This window comes from Raphanus sativus, unplaced genomic scaffold (genome assembly GCF_000801105.2).
Source record: "Raphanus sativus cultivar WK10039 unplaced genomic scaffold, ASM80110v3 Scaffold1586, whole genome shotgun sequence".
NCBI lineage: Eukaryota > Viridiplantae > Streptophyta > Magnoliopsida > Brassicales > Brassicaceae > Raphanus > Raphanus sativus.
The window spans coordinates 1-20,977 of record NW_026616895.1 but is presented as its reverse complement, the minus strand read 5'-3'; the positions used below and the strand labels follow the sequence as shown (position 1 = coordinate 20,977).

Genomic DNA, 20,977 nt, shown 5'->3' with positions numbered 1-20,977 from the left:
TATAATGAATTTTGAAAATTTAAAAACATTTTAAATGGGTTATCCGAACCCGAACCGAACCCGTAAAGATCCGAACCGAACCCGAACCGAAATTTAGAAATATCCGAATGGGGCTGAAATCTTTGACCCCGAAAACCCGAAACCCGAATGGACTGAACCGAAACCCGAATGGGTACCCGAACGCCCAGCCCTAGTATCGTTAGATAGCATTTTCATGGCGCAATTAATACTCGAGTTTCTTATAGTGAATTCTCAAGGAAGAGTCTGGGTAGGTTAGTTTTTAAATTGAAAATTAAAACTTAAAAATTTGATATTAATTACAAAAAATTTCAAGAAGTCTTCTTTAATTTTATTTTGAGATTCTGGTCAAACATGTGGTTGAAATAATATTTCTATAGAAGTTCTCCTGTAAAAGTCTTCTCTTAAAAATTCAAACATGGTCAATTACAAAATTAATCTACCTAGACTTCTTATTACACTTCAGAAACTTGATATCCCGCAGAAATCATTTCAACTATGTAAACAAAATATTGGGGAAATGGATCTGTTCTTATGATAACGCTAAGCGTCCACAACAAACCGAGTGGTCGGAGAATGATGTATTGGCGAAAGCACATGAGCTATATTCAGGTGAAAAGAATGTACATTTTAATTTAATATGAATGGCTTGATGTCTGTGATCAACCACGTTATGGTAGTCAGGTAAAAAGAAATACTGGCTCTTGAAGTAGTGGATCTAAGAAAGCTCATGAAAGTGATGCTAGTGACTTCAACTCTGTAGATCCAGTGCTCGTCCAATGGGGAGGGATTCGGCTAAAAAAAGCTAAAAAGGAGGTAAGGGTTCAGCTTTGCAAGTGGTCAATGAATATTTATTGAATTCATACAAATCAAGGCACATGAGTTGGAATGCTTGGAAACATAGCCATGTTGCAAGAGGAGCTTGGAAATATAGCCATGTTGCAAGAGGAGTCAAAAAAGACGAAAAAGACAACACAAAGGCAAGGAGAAGCAAACTGGTTCATGAAAGAAAAAACTCGGGCTAAGAAGATGTGGTTGAAGCTAAATGAAAAGAAACATCTCAATGACCAGAGCAAAGAGCTGTTCAAACAGTTAAGAGACAAATTATTTGAAAATTAATTGGCTGTCTGTATCATGTCACTCTATACTTGTCTATATCATGTAACTCCATACTTTAATAATGTTTGTTTTTCATGTTCTATTTTAAAAATGTAATATGTGTCTTTCATTTTTTATTTGGAGAATATTATCCTTGAACCACTCAACATACTTTAATAATGATGACAAGTGCCTCTGACTTTTATTTATCTTATTCTCCAACCACTTACCAAGCTTTAATAATGATGTCAAGTGTACGTGACTTTCATCAGTCTTATCCTCCAACCACTCACCATGCTTTAATAATGTTGTCAAGTGCCCGTGACTTTCATCAGTATTATCATCCAACTACTCACCATCGTTTAATACTTTCCTCCAACTACTCAATTTGTTGATTTAATTTTCCTATAAATGGGGACTCATTCACCCATATTTATATATCAATAAAATAAATCTCAACTTACTAAAACAATTTCAATAGATCCATCAAAATCTTATTTTGATATCGAAAATTACAAAAAGCAATCTGAAATTAAAGAGAGTTATATCCTCAACCATTTTAGGGAGCGTGACAAAAAATAGAGCAAGAATATCCATCTAATAACAAGAGAAGATACATAAGAGAGATCATACAGCTGTAAATCAAAGGCTAATTGACGACTACTTTTCCAATCAACCTACATATGACAATGCAATATTCCGTCGACGATTCCGGATGCGAAACAAGTTTTCCTCCAATTGTTGGGGATCCATCAAGCAGTGACGACTACTTCACCCAACTATTTGGTGCAGCTAATAAAGAAGGTATATCTCCATTATCAAAATATACCACGACCATGCGAATGTTAGCATATGGTATTATCTGACATAGTGGATGAATACATCAAATTTGGAGGTACTACAACTTTGGAGTGCTTCCGTAGATTATGTAAGAGAATCATACAATTGTATGAGTAAGTGTATCTCAGAGCCCCAACTCAAGATGACGTGCAGAGAATTTTGCATGTTTGTGAACGAGGATGATTAGGAGTATAGATTGTATGCATTGGGAATAGAAAAATTGTCCTACAGCCTGATAAGGACAATTTACTCTGGAAGATAAGGGAACCCCATTATTATTCTTGAAGGAGTCGCATCCCATGATCTATGGATCTGTCATGCTTTTTTGGACGTTTCGACACATTACACCATATAAACGTTCTAGATCTTTCACCAGTGTTCGATGATGTTGAACAAGGAAATACTCTAAAAGAGAACTTTTGTGTGAACCAATGTCCGTATACTAAGGCGTATTATCTAGCTGACGGTGTCTATCCTTCTTATCTTACTTTCATTAAATCGATTAGGCTTCCTCAAAGTGAACCAGACAAGTTATTTGTACAAGTTCAGGAAGGTTGGCGGAAGAACATCGAACGTGTATTCAGAGTATTGCAGGCTCGATTTAAAATCATTCGTGAACCAGTTCGTATGTGGGATATTTCCGATTTTGCTATTATAATAAAGTCATGTATCATATTGCATACCATCATTTTTGAAGATGAACGAGATACATATGCTCAACAATGAACCGACTATGATCAATCTGAGGCAAGTGGTTCTAATGCACCACAACTATTTTCGACTGAAGTTGCTACTTGCATTTGGAAATCATGTACATCATCAATTGCAAGCAGATCTAGTCAAACTCATATAGGAAAAATTTGGAATGTTCCATGGTTGTCGATTGAGTTTATTGAACTGATTAAGCTACATGTGTTTTGTTATTTATGATGTGTGCTTATTAATGTATTGTGTTATATGTTATTTTTCTCGTAGTTTTATTGCTTTGTAATAAAGTCTGTTTTTCCGTCTTTAATATTTGATTTTATATTAAATTTAAAATAAACTAAAATAAATAAAATTATTTAAAACATTTGTTTGATTCTAAAATTTTGTAACTTGATCTTATTCAATAATTTTTAATATATAATTACAAAAAATATAAGAAAAAAAAAATTTATTAAAAAGCAATTATATAGTAGGGTATTGAATAAAATCCAATAAACAATTGTAAATAGGTGGATATTGAATTATTAGATAAATGAGAAAGAAAATGATGTGGAAGGTGTTGAAACCAACGGGCATAATCTGGCTTCGACTGGTGACATATAGTATTAACTTTGAGTTACAATAAAAATTTTAATTTGATGTAACTTGCAGTAAAAAATAATGTGGTAGAAACTGTAGGGTTATGTAGTATGTTTGATGTATAAATATATTTGAAAATAGTTAATTGATAACATTTTTGATGTATAAGTTGCAGTATTTGTGATTTTAAAAATAAATTTAAATATCAGTAAAAATAACATTTATTATATATCTGATAAAATAATTTAAATATATAAATTAAAATTTAAGGAAATATATTAGGTTTAACAGTATGCATATATTTTTGATATCAATGTGTATATGTTGATTGATAGAATTTATTTATGTCAATTTTTAGTTACTAAACATAATTAACAAAATAATATTTATAGAAAATTTAAATAAAATATGAAAGCTAATAAATATTTGATTGAGTAGTTAGTAACTATACATTTTTTAAAAATGATTTATTAACTAATGGAAAGTGACGTGAAACTTTCACAATAGTGGTGTAGTGTATTAAAAATTTTAAATTATTTAAAACAAAAAGTAACCGGTAACTTAACTAACAAATTGCAAAACGAATACTAACTCAACTTCTAATACATGAGATTTGTTTGATGTTGAATTATGATTTGATTTATCTAATTTACTAAAGGGCAACTCAAACTCGTAACTCAAACATAACATATTCTAATTCAAACATTAATTCAAAAAGTTTAAAGTAGATTATGATTGGTAACATTTGTGAAACTCAAACTTAATTAAAGTCTAACTCATGTCACCATTCAAAAAGCCTTAGTCATCGCTTTCTTTGAAGGCGTTGACAAAAAAATAACTTGGGTACAAATATGTATAGTTGCTACAGTGGGGCAATAAACCAAGAAGCCCATTAAAAAGGTCCATAGCCTGTCTCTCTCATCTCCTCCATTTCTCTCAAGCTTGACAGTCGTCAAATTAGGTTTTACCGGAAAAACCTCAGTGAGATTGAGACACCACGACGGGGCAAAAAAAAATGGCGTTGCGACATCTGAGCCGACCGAGAGACATCGTAAAGAGATCGACGAAGAAGTACCTCGACGAACCTCTATACCACCGCCTCTTCAAGGACGGGGGATCAGAGGTGAGCGTGCGTCAGCAGCTGAATCAGTTCCTAAAGGGCACTAAGCACGTCTTCAAATGGGAAGTCGGAGATACCATCAAGAAGCTCCGAAGTCGCGAATGTAGCTTATCTGAACATGATACAAGTGGTGGTGAACTTGAAAGATGTGCCTGGTGCAGAGACACTGTTCAAGGAGTGGCAAGCTAACTGTACTACTTATGACATCAGGGTTGTGAATGTGATGATTGGGGCTTATGCGAAAGATGGTCTCATCGAAAAAGCAAAAGAGCTCAAGGAGAAAGCTCCAAGAAGAGGTGGAAAGCCAAATGCTAAAACGTGGGAGATCTTCATGGATTTTACTATGTAAAGAGTGGGGATACGGCTCAAGCACTTGAGTGTATATCTAAGGCAGTTTCTATCGGCAAAGGAGATGGTGGCAAGTGGTTGCCGTCACAGGAAGCAATTAGTACTTTGATGAGCCAGTTCGAGGGGTTAATGGAGCTGAGAGTTTGTTGGAGATTTTAAAGAAGGGAACTGATGATATAGGCGCAGAGATCTTTGAATCATTGGTAAGAACGTATGCAGCAGCAGGAAAGAGTCATCCTGCTATGCGCCAGCGTCTGAAGATGGAAAAGGTTGAGGTTAATAAAGCGACACAGAAGCTTCTTGATGAATTATGTCACGGAGAGTGAGTAAGTTCTGTTCCATCTCTCTTCTCCTTCAGGCAAGACACTAGCTATTCTCACAGCTCTGTTTCTTATTGGTTATAAGAGTAGGCTCATTTTATATGATTGAGAATCCGCAAATCAAATCTTATGGGTCTGTTTTAAGTTCACATATGACCGTTTGTTACAGTTGAGACAACAAAACTCTCTCTTTTTGGGAATCTTGGAACATCCAATGCCCTCATCCAGATAATCTAATTAAGTTTCTCTTGCTCTCTCTCTTTTGTGATGATTTGTCAGCACCTAGAGCTAAAGTGATCGATGAACAATCGGCCGGAAACTAGTGATGGTCATAACTCGAGTATTATCTAATACAACCATACAATGGGGGCCGTGTTTGGACCCTATTTACCTAGAATATGTCATTACTCTTGTCAAAAATTATATTATTTTTGTTAAAAGATTTAGAATCTATATTCTCTTAAAATCCTTCAATTTTAAAAGCAAAATAATACAATTCAATGTACAATTGAAAATCCCGTAAAGACTCCAATTTGTGTTCGTCATCTTTGCAAGTAAAACACAAAGTACTATGCAACACTGAAACCAAGGTAGAATGGCGAGGCGGCGACCACCGCTTTATCTTTTTTTTTTGATATCTCTGGTGTCTGGGCAGCCACTTTCCCAAATATCCCCCGAAGGGGTCCAGCGCCCCAGCAGTAAGGATGTTAAATCGCTGTGGCCGGGTTTCGAAGCTGGGTGGCGGGCACCTCAGCCGAGGTTCCATTACCACCAGGCTACGAAGCCCGGTTTCGCTTTATCTTTCATTTGAAGCTGGTCAATTTTCGACGATTTTGTATTTATTACTGAGGCTGTGACGCTCGAATTTCTAACAGATTTTGTAACATATTGCTGAAAATTCATTGATAGTTTTTGTTTTCTACGTATTTCTAAGTTATTTTTGATGGATTTGGTTGTCACGACCGACACACACAATGAGATAAAAGATTCAAACTGTTTTGAAAACCAACTAATATATTTTCCCATTTTAATAACTAAACTAGATTTTGATCCACACAAGTTTTCTTTAATACTAAAATATTTCACGATAAAATATGTCAATAAATTAACACAATTTTTTGTTACATATTATCTAGTTTTATAATAATATTTATATGAATTATAATATTATTCCTATAAATTTATAAATTTTTATTTTTTTGTAACAAAACTTATTTGACAAGAAAATTTTATGTAACAATACTCATTTACATAACATTTTTTATTTCTAAATTTAAAGTATATGTGGAAATTGAATTAAATTAAACCTACATAATATATAATTTGGTATATACTATATAGTGATTAACTAAACCAATTTATTATAGATGTTTAAATAGTAAAACCGAATTGGTTTCAGGAGAATATACAGACATTAATAACAGTAGACTAAAATCTTATATAACGATATAAATAAATATCAAATGTTTCGTCTATGAAAGGAAGGTGTAAATTAATTGTATTACATGTTAAAAACATTAAATGTTTGATTTTTAAATGGGTCTAAATAAAAAATCACATATGAAATAAGTCATAATTTATATGTTAAATAGATAAAATATTTTTTTTTTTAAATTATAGATATAAATTAATATTTCTTTTTAAAAACATCTTTTAAAATATTTTTAATTTAATTTTGAAAATTAAATCAATTTAAAATTGTTCTTATCATTAAAACATTGTTAATTTTTTATATAGTTATTAATTCCGATAGATAATTAAGGTCCAACAATTATGTACTATACCAAAAGTAAACACTTCTTATTTTCCAATAGTGAATTAAGGTCCAACAATTATGTAAATCAATAACTATAACATATTTATATTTCTTTATTTAAATTTTTTACAAATATATTAACACAAGTTAAAAAAACACTTAGCATAATTTTTTTTTCACTTAGCATGTAGCATACATTTTTAAAGAATATAAATATTTAAATTTAAAATTTCAATTAACAGTCATAAAATGTTAAATCGTTCTATAAAACAGTAAAGTTATTACTATAAGTATATAATGCTAGGTTATGTTAAATATACTATACCAAAAGTAAACACTTCTTATTATTCCAATAGTGAATTAAGGTCCAACAATTATAAAAATCAATAACTGTAACAAATTTATATTTCTTTATTTAAAATTTTACAAATATATTAACACAAGTTAAAAAACACTTAGCATAAAAAAAAATTTCCCTTAGCATTTAGCATAAATTTTTAAAGAATATAAATATTTAAATTTAATATTTCAATTAACAGTCATAAAATGTTAATCGTTCTATAAAACAGTAAAGTTATTTGCTATAAGTCTATAACTAGATTTTGACCCGCGCTTTCAAAGCGCGGATTTATGTTTGGTGAAAATTTTATATAATCACATTTATCTTGTATATGTATTTATATAATCCGTCTCATATATGTATTTTATATCCAGATTTATGTTCGGTAAAACTATATTATACATGTATTTTTAGGTTTTTAATTTTGAATTAGATATTTTAAATATAAATCAATATAACAGTTTTATAGTTTTGATCGGTGTTTTGAAATTCGACTGAGACCTGTGGTTGAACGGATTACCGGTTGATCAAAGATAAATTCAGTTTGGGTTTGAAAAAAAAACAAAATTTAAAAATCCAATAAAAACTACTAAAATCGAAATCCAGTTACCGGTTGAACCACTGGTTGAACCAATAAACAATTTTTATTTTTTATAAATAATTTTTGTTAGATAGTTGGGATTATATTTAGGAAAAAGCGGTTTAAAACCAAACCATTAAATAGTTTGAGAAAAACGATGCAGTTTCAAACATGTCCGGTTGAAAAAATATTAAAATAATGCAGTATCAAACACAGAATAATCACATACCAAAATTGAATTAGGAAACCGGTGGTTAATGATAAACCAAAAACAATTAAAAAAGAAACCAATGCAGAATGTCCAAAATGTCATTAATGAATACAAAAGAAAGTCTTTTTAATAGGGGTAAATAGAGTAAAAATCCAAATGTGCTTGTACTTTAATAGTATAGATGCTAGGTTATGTGATTATTTTTTACTACTATTTTCATTCTTTATGTATTTAAATGCTAATCAGTGTTTAGAAAGCAAAACATTTGATAATGGGAGTCACCTTATCTAGTTATATCTTTAGATGTATATTTTTAAAACAATAATTTTTATATTGTCAATGATTATTCCAACTAGTGTATTTAATATAATTTTCTTAGAGAGGGCCGTAATTTAAAATTATAAAAAGATGTTGGAAAATCAAACAGTGAGTACTGATGTGAAATCATCAATGACGTCAAAAATATATAAGATTATATTCCTTTTAATCATAACAAACTACTAAAATAATTAATTTTTTTTAGTCAAAAAAAAAAACTACTAAAATAAAACAAACAAAATGTAAAGTTCATAAGACTTTTCTTTGACTAATAAAAAAACTCCGAAACACTTAACCAGCCCATAGCAATGCCACACCCACTCCAGTCTCCACTCCTATAAATACCACTTTGATCTGCTTCTGAATTCACCAAAACATTTTCTCTTTAAATTATCTGTCTCTTTGATTCATCAATGGCTGAAGCTTGTGGAGTACGGAGGATGAAACTTGGGAGCCAAGGCCTTGAGGTTTCAGCTCAGGGACTTGGTTGCATGGGTCTCTCTGCCTTCTACGGTACTCCAACACCAGAGACTAACGCCGTCGCTCTTCTCCGTCATGCCATTAACGCCGGCGTCACATTCCTAGACACTTCAGACATATACGGCCCCGAGACAAACGAGCTGCTCCTGGGCAAGGTAAACAAAACTCTTCGTTTTGAACTTGGGATTAGAGTCTTCAAGCTATGATTTAAGGATTATGGTTCATGCCAATCATTAAGGTATTTACACTTTTCAGGCTTTGAAAGATGGGTTGAGGGAGAAAGTGGAATTGGCAACAAAGTTTGGGATCATTGCTTCTGAAGATGGAAAATTTGGTTTTAGGGCAGATCCAGAGTATGTACGGTCTGCTTGTGAGGCAAGCTTAAGGCGTCTTGGTGTTACCTCCATTGATCTTTACTACCAGCATAGGATTGATACCACTGTCCCCATCGAAGTCACGGTATGGCTTATTGGTTTCAATCTTATATTCCAAACTTGTGTTCAAAGTTAGTTATAGCTTATTCATGGAGAACGAGGGCTCTTTCTTAACTTGTGGTTTGATGAAACTGTCTGAAAAGATGGGAGAACTGAAGAAGCTAGTAGAAGAAGGCAAAATAAAATACATAGGTTTGTCTGAAGCCTCTGCTTCAACTATCAGAAGAGCACATGCTGTTCACCCGATAACTGCTGTGCAGATAGAATGGTCCCTGTGGTCAAGAGACGTGGAAGAAGATATCATTCCTACCTGCAGGTCCGTGAGGAGGAATCAGAATCAAAATCAGACATAACTCTTTTCTCTTTGTTTACATGTTTAATTCATATCTCAACTCTTGTAGGGAACTTGGGATTGGAATTGTAGCTTATAGCCCTTTAGGAAGAGGGTTCTTGGCAGCAGGACCTAAGCTTGCTGAGAATTTGGAGGACGATGATTATCGGAAGGCAAGTAACACTAAGGATTCAGTTCTCTGTTCCAATATCTTGTTTGAGCATATTTCAAGATTTGGAGTTATCTTAGTTTGTTCTGTTTGATTTGTTTACAGGGTCTACCGAGATTCCAAGAGGAGAATCTAAAGCACAACAAGATTCTTTACGAGAAAGTTGTGGCGATGGCGACAAAGAAAAGCTGCACTCCTGCACAACTAGCTCTTGCATGGGTTCACCACCAGGGAGATGACGTCTGTCCCATTCCAGGAACCTCCAAGATTGAAAACCTGAACCAGAACATAGGAGCTTTATCTGTGAAGCTTACTCCTGAAGAGATGGCTGAGCTGGAAGCCATTGCCCGACCTGATTTTGTGAAAGGGGAACGATACGACAGCGACATGACTACTTACAAGGACTCGGAGACTCCACCACTGTCTTCTTGGAAAGCAGCATAAATCGCATCTTTGGAATGCCGTTTTATTGTGCTTTAGTTTGTTTCTGTGTGTTTGAATAAGTTCAGGTTAATGGATGGGTCTGCGAGTTTGCAGTAAGAAAAATCCATTGCCTAAGAAAGAACAAGTTTTATGTAATAATGTTTGGTTTTTGTCTTGCAATTTAATAATTTGATCAAGTATGGTCTAGTCGTTGACCAATGTTACTGTTGTTAACGAAAAAAGTTGATAGTTTATATTAATCTAAAAGTTGATGATTTAAATGACATTTTTTTCTTAATTCAAATTTTCAGACAGATGAACAAATAAAGGTTTCCTCGTACAATGATCGTGTTCTCTTTAGTCAAACGTTTACTCTAAGTTTAAGTGGCATGTTTACGTGTAAAAAATGATATTATGTGGCAATACAGTTTGTTAATCTCATAGAGATGGGCTATTACACGTGGCAAATGATGTAAGCATGATCTGGGAGAGAAAGTAAACATCAAGTATAAGTTGTACAAACACACATTAACACTCTTGAAAAGTCTTGAAAGACTACAATTTTGTTTTGTGTATACAGTCAAATGTACAAGACTGAAAAGTATTGAGAGACTACAATTTTGTTTTGTCCTCTTTGCTTTTTGACTTCGAACCTACAATCTGGCGCCTATCCACTTCTATAATAAGATCCCATTGGCTTCTCTCCTTATGCTCCAAAAACTTTTTTTTTTTGCGTCGAAACATTGAATCCTCGAAAGATTTATTCATCAATGGCGGAAGAAGCTTACAAAGTTCCTAGGATGAAGCTGGGGAGCCAAGGCCTTGAGGTTTCAGCTCAGGGACTTGGTGTCATGGGTCTCTCCGCTTTCTACGGCGCGCCGACACCTGAGACCAAGGCCGTCGCTCTTCTTCGTCACGCCATTAACTCTGGAATCACATTCTTAGACACCTCCGATTATTATGGCCCCGAGACAAATGAGCTGCTCCTAGGAAAGGTAAACAAAACTAGTGACTTATTTAGAGTTTAGGGTTTAAGCTTCATGCCAATCATCAGAGCTGTTCGTGTTTTTTTTTTCCATTGACAGGCTTTGAAAGATGGGTTGAGGGAGAAAGTTGAATTAGCCACAAAGTTTGGGCTCGTTACTTCTGTAGATGGAAAGTTAGGTTTTAGGGGAGATCCAGACTATGTGAGGTCTGCTTGTGAGGCAAGCTTAAGGCGTCTTGGTGTTGCCTCTATTGATCTTTATTACCAGCATCGGATTGATACCACTGTCCCCATCGAAGTCACGGTAATGGCTTCTTGGTTTCAGTTTTACTCCAAACTTGTGTTTCAAGTTACTGATGAAACTGAGTTCCAAAAAAAAAAAAAGTTACTGATGAAACTCATAGAATGAGATGAATAATAGCTTGGAGTCTGAGACATGCTTGTGATGATTGTACCGTGTTCATGAGAAAACTAATATTCTGTTTCTTGGTGCTGATTTTGATTGCTATCCTTTATATATATATATATATATATATTATTTTTTTTTTTTTTTTTTTTGCTTTTTTATTTTGTTGAACTTATGATTTATATACTTAAAGATGGGAGAACAGAAGAAGCTAGTTGAAGAAGGTAAAATAAAATACATAGGTTTGTCTGAAGCCTCTGCCTCAACTATCAGAAGAGCACATGCTGTGCATCCGATAACCGCTCTGCAGATAGAATGGTCCTTATGGTCAAGAGACGTCGAAGAGTATATCATTCCCACCTGCAGGTGTGTGAGGAATCATAATCAGCTATAGCTTTCCTCTTTGTTTACATGTTGAAGTCATATAGCCTCCTTATATATCTTCAGGGAACTTGGGATTGGAATTGTAGCTTATAGTCCTCTAGGAAGAGGCTTCTTGGCATCAGGAACCAAACTTGTTGAGAATCTTGAGCACGGTGATCCTCGAAAGGCAAGTAAACAATTGATTCATATACTCTGTTCCATCTTGTGTATGAATATTTCAAAATTTAGAGTCATCTAGTTAACTGTTTAGCTTGTCGATATTGCTCTATCACAGGATTTACCGAGATTCAAACAGGAGAATCTAGACCACAATAAGATTGTCTTCGAGAAAGTCGAAGCGATGGCAACAAGAAAAAGCTGCACTCCTGCACAACTAGCTCTTGCATGGGTTCACCACCAAGGAGATGATGTCTGTCCCATTCCAGGAACCACCAAAATCGAAAACCTTAATCAGAACATTGGAGCTTTATCCGTGAAACTCAGTCCTGATGACATGGCTGAGCTTGAAGCCATTGCTAGACCTGATTTCGTGAAAGGAGAGCGATATTGGGACATAATAACTACTTACGACCACGCTGAAACTCCACCATTGTCTTCTTGGAAAGAAGTCTAATTACTGAAGCACACACAAACTCCCAAGCTTTGAGACCCAAAAGAAGTTTTCATAACCCATGTAATTAGGGCTACTCATACATATATATTTATTTATATATCTATATATGTTGTTTTGAGCTCTTGATTAAGTAAGTAGATTCGTTTCTCTTCCCTAATACTAGGGTGCATGTATTCTGTCTTCAATCAATATTATTTTAGTGAATTTTCTTCCCCATGTAGACTGTGTTGCTCAGCTTAAATTTCTCAATGGAGCAATACAATTGGGAAAAGCGTGATACACATGTCTTGAAACTCAATAATAGAGGTAAGTTTCATGGTCAATGGACTAGCAAGTAGCAACCATTCAAGAGAAGCCGTATCATGTGACAGCTAATCTGAGCATAAAGTATGAAATGGATATAAAGATTGAAAACCAAAAACTTACAAAAGATGTGTTCTTAAACAAACGTAAATAACTCTCATCTAAAACCTTACACAAACAGCTAATCTATACAACCAACTCTACCACGGATATGTGCAACCTATTCATATCTTAGAAAGTTTTTTTGGTTAACCAGCTGTTAACCCTTTCCACGCAAAATCTAGCCGACAGCACCAAGGGTTCTACAAGATCCCATAATATTGCAGGTGAAAAACCATCTTCTTTCAGTCCAGGCCACATCCAACAACTGCCATTTCACCAGTTTTCTGTGCTTGTTTTCTTCAGTCCAGGTCCCCCATCAGTTCCTTGGTTCCTGCTTCAGATGGATACTCGAAGGAATGATATAAGAGCTCGGCTGAGAGACAGATAAAAATATTCTATTTTAACATCAAATGTGAAGTAAACCAAACTACTTAAGGGTCTTATCCACACCGTCTGCAGAGTAAATGCAAGATTGCTTACCCGTCGTGTACTCGTCATTAACATGCTAACAAGGTCATTGTTAATTGAAACAGGTAGGGGTGGCATCCGGCTGATGATACCAGGCATCTGCTTCATGCTGCAGCAATGATAACAAATCAAGAGAAGGAGAAAGACGACAAAGGAAATGTATCATTAGTGATTGATCGTGCAAATAGATCCACATACTCATTCAAGATGGAACTGATGTTATTTCTTGCAAGATAAAACAGACTGATGTTATCCTGTGGCTGTATGCATAAAATAGAATGTTAGGATGATCACTGCATGTGAAAAATAGGAGCAATGATCTTTTTAGTCAATTTTTTTGCCCATGTGCCAATGTTTCTCTACCAACTAGCATTTGGCTCAGATTACCTATTTACTATTGGTAAAACAAAAAATGCAAATCAAATACCTTGCACGCAGAAAGGTTTGAAGAAATTTGACTAAAAGCTTGAGCATTCTGCCGTAGAAGCTCAATAACTGCATCACTTGCACCTAAGAAAACAGGAGTTTGGAATATATATGAAACCTGAAAGTGTAACAGCTGAGGATAATGTATCAAGCTAACAAGGTTGGCTATTCTCTCTGAATTAATACTTCTTTACCGTTATATCATTTGCAGGAAAGAGAGAAGAAGGTAATGATGCCGACAATACTGTGAGTCTATGACCCAGATAGTACTAACCTTCAAAAGGCACTCGTGCACTCTGGCACATAGGGTTCATGACATATGTAGCATTTTGTTGTGGCAGGGTGGAGAACATGTTCAGTTTTGGGGGTAAATCCACCGCCTTAATCAATTAAAAAAAAAAAAAGTCAGTTGCAGCTAATAACCTCTTCTAAAGCAAAATATAACATAGTCTATCTACAATTATATGTTTACTTGATAAAGAAAAAGATATACACTAGAGTTTGGTTAAGCAAACACACCTTTCTATAATTAATATTTGTGGCACTATGTTCTTCTCCTTTTCTTCGTTTTTGCTGTAAAAAAGGATACCATTCTTAGCCAAGAGATTTTAAAGGTCATAGATGTAACTAGTTGAAAGATAAAATAATAGCAAACTAGCAGTTACTACTTATTATGAACGTTTAAAAGCAGTAATGTTGAAATTTTTTGTTTGAACGAGTCCCAAAAATAAGCCTATGAGGTATTATTTAGCACACAAACTTGTTTAACTCACTACACTGTAAAAGGCATACTGAAGGTAGCACAAATATTACCCTTAATCAAAGGGTTACATGTCAAAATCAATTCCAGAAAGTTCGGAAAGACCAAGGATTATCTAACATGACCCATAAAGCGATATAAGTTTCAGGGTAATCACATTAAGGTTATCGGCTTAGGGTCAAATCAAGCAACACGACTCCAGAACAACTAGAAAGCCAGATCTATCGTCAGCAATACGTGTTATGTCTCTCCTAGCACAATACATAAGACAGACATTTATGACATTTATAGAAATATCTCTCGCAATGCTGAATTAATTTCATTTTTTTCTTTCATCTCACAAGCAAAAGGACAGTATGATGCAGGAAGGAATACAAAGAAAAGTATGCAAGCTGGTCAGTGAAACATAATGAAAAAGAGTTAGAAGCTTACAGTCATCCATTTACACCTCATAGCAACATCTCGTACACTTTTATCTGGCAGAGTTGATGCGATCTTTACATACTTGGTAACCTGTGGTTCACCTTTAAACCTACAAATTGGCAAGAAAAAAAGGTTTCATGCAAGCAAAAAAAAAAAAAACAAGAACAAGAGAACTAACTCGAACATTGACTAATAGCTACGAAGCACCAAGAGAAGAAAAAAAACAAAAGGAGATAAAGAGGGAAGAAACATGTACTTTGCAAGACCTTTCTCCAGAATAAACTGCTCTTCAACAGACCAGTCAACGGACAAAGTAGCTTCATGTTTGATTCCAGTTCCAGCTGGTGGATTTACAGTAAGGTGGAAACCAGAGGAAGTAGTAGTCATGCTCGAATTAGCCGGAAATACTAAACCGGTCGTGCTAGTGCTTGGTACCCAGTAATTATCATCCATCGGAATCATTGATCTGAGAATCACGCCCAAAAAAAAAAAAAAAACATTGTTCGATTTAGGGTTTTAGCCAATTCGGAAAAAAAAAGAAGAAGAAGAAGAATTGATTAAACCCAAGAGAAACCCACCTCGGATTTAGCTAAAAGACGATGATTACGCCTTGCCGGAGCAAAACCCTAAACCCCTCAGCGATCGGTGGTGCTGCAGATGGAGATGAAATCGTGAAGCAACACGACCTAAACTTCGATTGATCCGCAAAGAGAGATGACGGTGGAGATTTTACAGACGTGATTGATTCGCGGAGATGCCAAAACTTTCGAATTGCAGAAGCGGGCGAGGAGAGAGAGAGAGAGTAAAAATGGTGGAATTAATTTGGTTATTCCTCTCTTTTTTTTTTTTGTTCTTTTGGTTGGAGCAGAAGCACTTTTTATTCCATTGCGGTTTTAGCTTTTTGTGCTTGTCCACTCTTTGAAGAGAGAAGGTTCGTTCCTGAATCATTTTTTAATCTCAACGCAATTTTGTGAATAATACAGTCACATTCACTTTGGAACATTTTTCTCTTCTATATTGCAACATGCTATTAGATATGAGTATCTATTTTCAATGAAATATTAAGTTTTTTTATGCCACTTATTGCTTTAAGTATCTCCACATGTATTTACTTATTTATTGCTATACGAAGTGAAAACCATTAAACAAACAATTGAGGCAAAAAAAAAGAAACATAATAATAAAAATGATAAAAAGATTATTTTTTCCTAAATTTAATAAAGAATATTTTTTTATAATTTGAAGTATAAAATTATTTAAAAAAAAAACTAAATGTAAAAAAATTCTGCAAATGATATAATTTTAATGAATAGAGAATAATTTATTATTCTCCTTCATTCATTTAAAATATACATGTTTTATTATGAATACATGTATTTATTTAATAAATATATGCATTGTATGCTGACGTAGGATAATGTTCAAAGAGGGTTGAAACCTTTATTATTTCCGTTTATCCAAAAGAATAGAGATTTCATAGTGGTTAATCCACTAATTTAAGCAACATATAAAGTTTTATTTTAAAAATTGTTAAAAAATTAGAACGATGCCCATGTACCATGGAAATTTTTTTATAATAGATTAATACAAATCTATAATGCATTTAGAAAATTTTAAACAACTTTAATGAGTATAAACATAAGTATATAGGGAAACTAACGAAAAATTTAAAATTTCGTAAGGTTTAACCCACAAATTTGAATAAAAATCAATAAATATGATAATCTTGTTTAAATGCATAATTGCATCATGTATTGACATAGGATGCTGGTCAAAGATGTTTGAAACCTTTGTTTTCTCTGTTTCTCTCAAAGAGTATTAACTCAGTATATAGGGGAATTTACCTAAAAGCTCAATATTTTCGTAGTGTAACCTACAAAATTTGAGAAAAAATCAAAAATATGACAATATTTTTTTAATAAATATATGCTGACATAAGATAATGTTTAAAGAGGTTTGAAACATTTATTGTTTCCGTTTATCCACAAGAATAAAGATTTCACAGTGGTTAGTTTACTAATTTAAGCAACATATAAAATTTTATTAAAACAATTGTTAAAAAAAATTAGAATGATGTCCATGTACCATGGAAAAAAGTTTATAATTAATAGATTAATACAAATTTATAATGCATTTAGAAAATTTTAAACAACTTTATTGATTATAGACTTCATTATGTAGAGAAATTAACAAAATAAATTATATTTTCGTAGGGGTACCCACAAATTTTGATAAAGAATCAATAAATATGATATTCTTGTTTAAATGCATATTTTCATCATGTATTGACATAGGATGATGGTCAAAGAGGTTTGAAACCTTTTATTTTTTTTGTTTCTCTCAAGAATAAAAATTTCATATTGGTAAGTCCAATGATTTAGATGGCATATAAAGTTTTACTAATTTAATTGTTAAAAAACTAGAACGATGTCCATGTACCATGAAAGAGAGTTTATCATACATTGATAAAAATGTATAAATTTATTACAAAATTTTAAACAACATTAATGAGTATAAGCTTAAAAATATAGAGCATTTAAACCAAAACTTAATATTTTCGTAGGGTTTAACGCACATATTTTGAAAAAAAATCAAAAATATGACAATATTGTTTTAATGCATATTTTCATCATAACATAGGATAATGGTTGGCTTCAAAATTCAAGTTATATTGATTTCTTAAAGTGACTAACTTGTGTTTGTCTTGTTAAATAGAATTGTTTTGTTTTGTTTATTCAGGAATTGTCTATTTTTATGGGTGCAAGTTATAAATTATTATGGGTGCACATTAAAATTTTGTTAAAGAATACATTAGTTTTCAAAAATATTATGGGTGCACAGGCACCCCCTACCCACACCCTAGCTCGGCCCCTGCCTCCCAAGGGTGTCTTACCAAAACCAATGTTAGTTGCAGTAAACCAACAGAACCGTGTCTTTCTTTCTTATTTTCCCTCCCGGAATTCAATCTAATAATAATCTGTTAATGTTGTTAATCATTTGCAAAACAAATGTTTTTTTTCAGAAAATGGTACAAAGTGCAATGTCCTGCCTTCTTTATATATTTTCTAGGGGTAATCTGTAGATCTTTCTTTACTCTTTATATGTAAATAGAATTTAATCAAATTTTACTATATAATGATTTCTTTTTTTTTTCAAATTGAGATAAAAGAACTTTTCCAATAAGTTGCATATTTAGCCATACCAAAACCAATGTCAGTCTCAGTAAAACATTTATTTCAGTGCATAAGATCAACATCATACAACTTATAAAATATAATAAAGCTTAAAACAACCATCTTCTCTTATATCCATCTCTTATCATGGAAGGGAAACCAGACTTGGTTTTAGACGTAGCTACAAAAGGGGGTGCCAAAACAATCATCCAAATAGTCTTGTTTTATCACATATTGATTACTTACCCCACCATTATCAATTTCACAAAGAATCAAGCGAGTAGAAAACTTAGCATACCATGCGATGATACGTTTGTGCTTGGCAATGCAGTATACCGGATAAGGCCAAAATGTAAGGTAACGAAACGCCGGGAGATCAGGGCTGGACACCCTGAAATATTTGGCAAACGTGACATTCCCAACAGCCAGCTTGCTCGAAATCCACACCTCGATTGGACTTGGATAGTTTTGGTTTTGATGTAGCAAAGACAGTTTATCCCCATCGAAGGAGCCTAGATAATTATTATCATAAGGGAGATGATAAAAAAGCATATGTCCTTGAATGTCTCAACGGAGAAATCAAAAGCTACAATGTTGTTTATAGTCTTCTTCTTGACAAGCCAATACATGTTACCCACGACAGAGACACCATTGCACCAGGGATCTGCTTCCCAATCAACCTTGGAATCATCAAGCGTTTTCCATGATTTCGACATGCACTCGTTAATCTCCACCACTGCTTCACCATAGTGATCAGCTGAAAACATCAAGATCTTGTAATTACCTCGAGGCTTGTTAACGTCGTATCCGATCCCGAAGTGATCATCCATCAGGAACCGTTGAGCCTCTCGAGCGAGCCTAGGCTCGACCAAGTTGAAATTCCTTGTGAGGAGATTCCAAAGGGCGATGTTGTGGAATTTAAATTTTTTCTTGTCACTCCAGACACACAGCATGAGTCCATCGCAGTGAACCATGGCTATGACATTTGATATCGAAAGTTGGAGCTCATCTGGGATTGGTGAGTTTGAACGTGTTCTGTTCACCAGATCCAAGATTTTTACCGTCTGGTCAGCTCTTAGGAATCTTTTCCGGGGAGCGATGGAAGTGTTCGTAGATGAAACTCTTGTCCTTGATGAGATCGTTCCACTGCTTGCATGTCACCTTTGCTCGGACCAGAGACTCTGCCGGAGTCCTGTAGAGTATTTCTTTTGTCAAATCGAGTGGCAGAGTTGAAAAAGCCATGGACGCTCTGAAAGAGTTTTGAGTAGGTTGATGAGGGGTTGCTTTATGATTGGTTGGTGATTTGATGGGACAATACCATGTGGTCACCAACCTAATATATACAGATTTAAAAAAATGCGAAGCAATAGTTAGAAATATATGACTTGATGGGTCAATACCATATGGTCAACCAAGATAGTATACAGAAGGAAAGGAGAGTAGTAGAACAAGAAAATAGATTTCCTTTGACCTACCAACAATAAACAAAGTTATTCGATTACTTCTATTGATTCTCATCTAACACGAAATCAAAGTGTTCTTCCATTTAAACTATATATTTTTAACCGATTTTTCATGTTTCTTAAAGTTGATTTGTTCCTGGGATGGTTAATCATGTTATACACCACGATTAAGTCTTTGCATGTTAATGTTTTTTATTTGTATTTTTAGAAAATTGATTAAGGTTTTTCGAAAGGGAGAAAAATAGGGACTTCAAATCTTGTTGATGTTGTCCGATTGTGTATGTTTTCATGTAGCTTTTGGTTTCCGATTGTAATGTAGAGTAGTTGTTCTTTGATTGTGTGTTTGTAATCTCAGATAATTGTGGTTCGATTGGAAAAAAGTGTTCTAGAATATGTTTTTGTTTGTTTGTGTGCTCTCATTACAATAGTTTTTTCTCTCATTTCACGGTTCTAGACATGCTTGTTATTGATTGATTGATCGAACAAATTGTTGTTGTTTGGTAACAGTTTGTTTTCCGCTAATAATGTAGAGTATTGTCCTTTTATTGTGTTTTGTAGTCTTAGATAATTGTGTCCGATTTTCATGTAGCTAATGTTGTCCGCTTGTTTTTGATCTAATTATTTTTGTGATGATATTGATACTTTAACATGTTGAACTAACATTTTTTTCATGGCTTGTAAATATGTCTGAGGAGTTACCAAAGAGGATTTTTAAGGGGGCGAGGAGCTCCAAGTGACTCAGATCAATAACAACTACAGGATCGACTACATTATCAAAAAGTTCACAAAGTGGCTGCCAAAGGAGTTGGATGTTGTGAAAAAGATCCGTTTTTCTCAGATTTAAAGCTTCACGAGAATGGTCTCGGGTACTCCGCGAGAGTGATACACAGCTTCTTGTGCAGGGAGCTGCTGACTTACAGGATGCACGAGCTTTGGTTTATCTTTGCGAGGAGACCACTTCGATTTTCATTACAAGAGTGCCACACAGTAAACAGGTTTGAGTGCAATACTAGTATCTCTGTTAAGGAGTTCGAAGACTGGAAATATGATGGTGGTTTCTGGAGAAAGGTGTTGAGGAGAAAAGATGGAACAGTTACACTCTTAAACCTGTGGAATAAGGACAAGGAAGCTGTTAAGAAGTGGAACAATGCAGATCGCATACGACTGATCTACCTGGCCATCATTCTCTGTGTGGTATTAGCGAGAGATGAGAAAGTCAATATCTCCCTCAAATACATCATGGTGGTCATGGATCTTGAGAAGGTTCGAAAGTATCCTTGGGGAGTTGCTGCGTATGGCCTTCTCTGCAATTCAGTAGCCAAAAACCGTGAGAAACTGAAGGAAAAGACTACTAGTTATGTGTTAGATGGATTCTCCTACGCCTTAACAGATTTTGGG

At 34.1% G+C, this 20,977-nt stretch overlaps 4 protein-coding genes and 1 pseudogene across 5 annotated transcripts; 3 read left to right on the top strand and 2 right to left on the bottom strand.

The window, feature by feature from the left end:
* Positions 1–4,258: 4,258 nt before the first annotated feature.
* On the top strand, positions 4,259–5,281 carry LOC130504445 (pentatricopeptide repeat-containing protein At1g60770-like; annotated as a pseudogene).
* A 3,310-nt stretch (positions 5,282–8,591) lies between these two features.
* On the top strand, positions 8,592–10,357 carry LOC108810477 (probable aldo-keto reductase 6). Its single transcript, XM_056999054.1, has 5 exons — positions 8,592–8,871; positions 8,972–9,175; positions 9,294–9,466; positions 9,552–9,654; positions 9,756–10,357. Exons 1-5 carry the CDS (start codon positions 8,650–8,652, stop codon positions 10,092–10,094), a joined length of 1,041 nt encoding a protein of 346 aa, XP_056855034.1. The 5' UTR covers positions 8,592–8,649; the 3' UTR covers positions 10,095–10,357.
* A 351-nt stretch (positions 10,358–10,708) lies between these two features.
* Positions 10,709–12,734, top strand: LOC130494761 (probable aldo-keto reductase 6). Its single transcript, XM_056999053.1, has 5 exons — positions 10,709–11,068; positions 11,159–11,362; positions 11,658–11,830; positions 11,912–12,014; positions 12,123–12,734. Exons 1-5 carry the CDS (start codon positions 10,844–10,846, stop codon positions 12,459–12,461), a joined length of 1,044 nt encoding a protein of 347 aa, XP_056855033.1. The 5' UTR covers positions 10,709–10,843; the 3' UTR covers positions 12,462–12,734.
* A 350-nt stretch (positions 12,735–13,084) lies between these two features.
* On the bottom strand, positions 13,085–15,917 carry LOC130504446 (uncharacterized). 2 transcript variants are annotated; one of them, XM_056999056.1, is made up of 9 exons: positions 15,522–15,917; positions 15,200–15,409; positions 14,953–15,052; positions 14,280–14,333; positions 14,035–14,140; positions 13,762–13,844; positions 13,533–13,594; positions 13,347–13,443; positions 13,085–13,197 (listed from the first exon to the last, which is right to left on the bottom strand). In XM_056999056.1, the coding sequence occupies exons 2-9, from the start codon at positions 15,403–15,405 to the stop codon at positions 13,183–13,185; spliced, it is 723 nt and encodes a 240-aa protein (XP_056855036.1). In that variant the 5' UTR covers positions 15,406–15,409; positions 15,522–15,917; the 3' UTR covers positions 13,085–13,182. The 2 variants fall into 2 exon arrangements, with proteins under 2 accessions (XP_056855036.1, XP_056855035.1); XM_056999055.1 differs by having other exon boundaries at positions 13,085–13,239; positions 15,522–15,904.
* A 2,370-nt stretch (positions 15,918–18,287) lies between these two features.
* Positions 18,288–19,090, bottom strand: LOC108807781 (putative F-box only protein 15). Its single transcript, XM_018580027.2, has 3 exons — positions 18,751–19,090; positions 18,415–18,628; positions 18,288–18,297 (listed from the first exon to the last, which is right to left on the bottom strand). The coding sequence occupies exons 1-3, from the start codon at positions 19,088–19,090 to the stop codon at positions 18,288–18,290; spliced, it is 564 nt and encodes a 187-aa protein (XP_018435529.2).
* Positions 19,091–20,977: the final 1,887 nt, after the last annotated feature.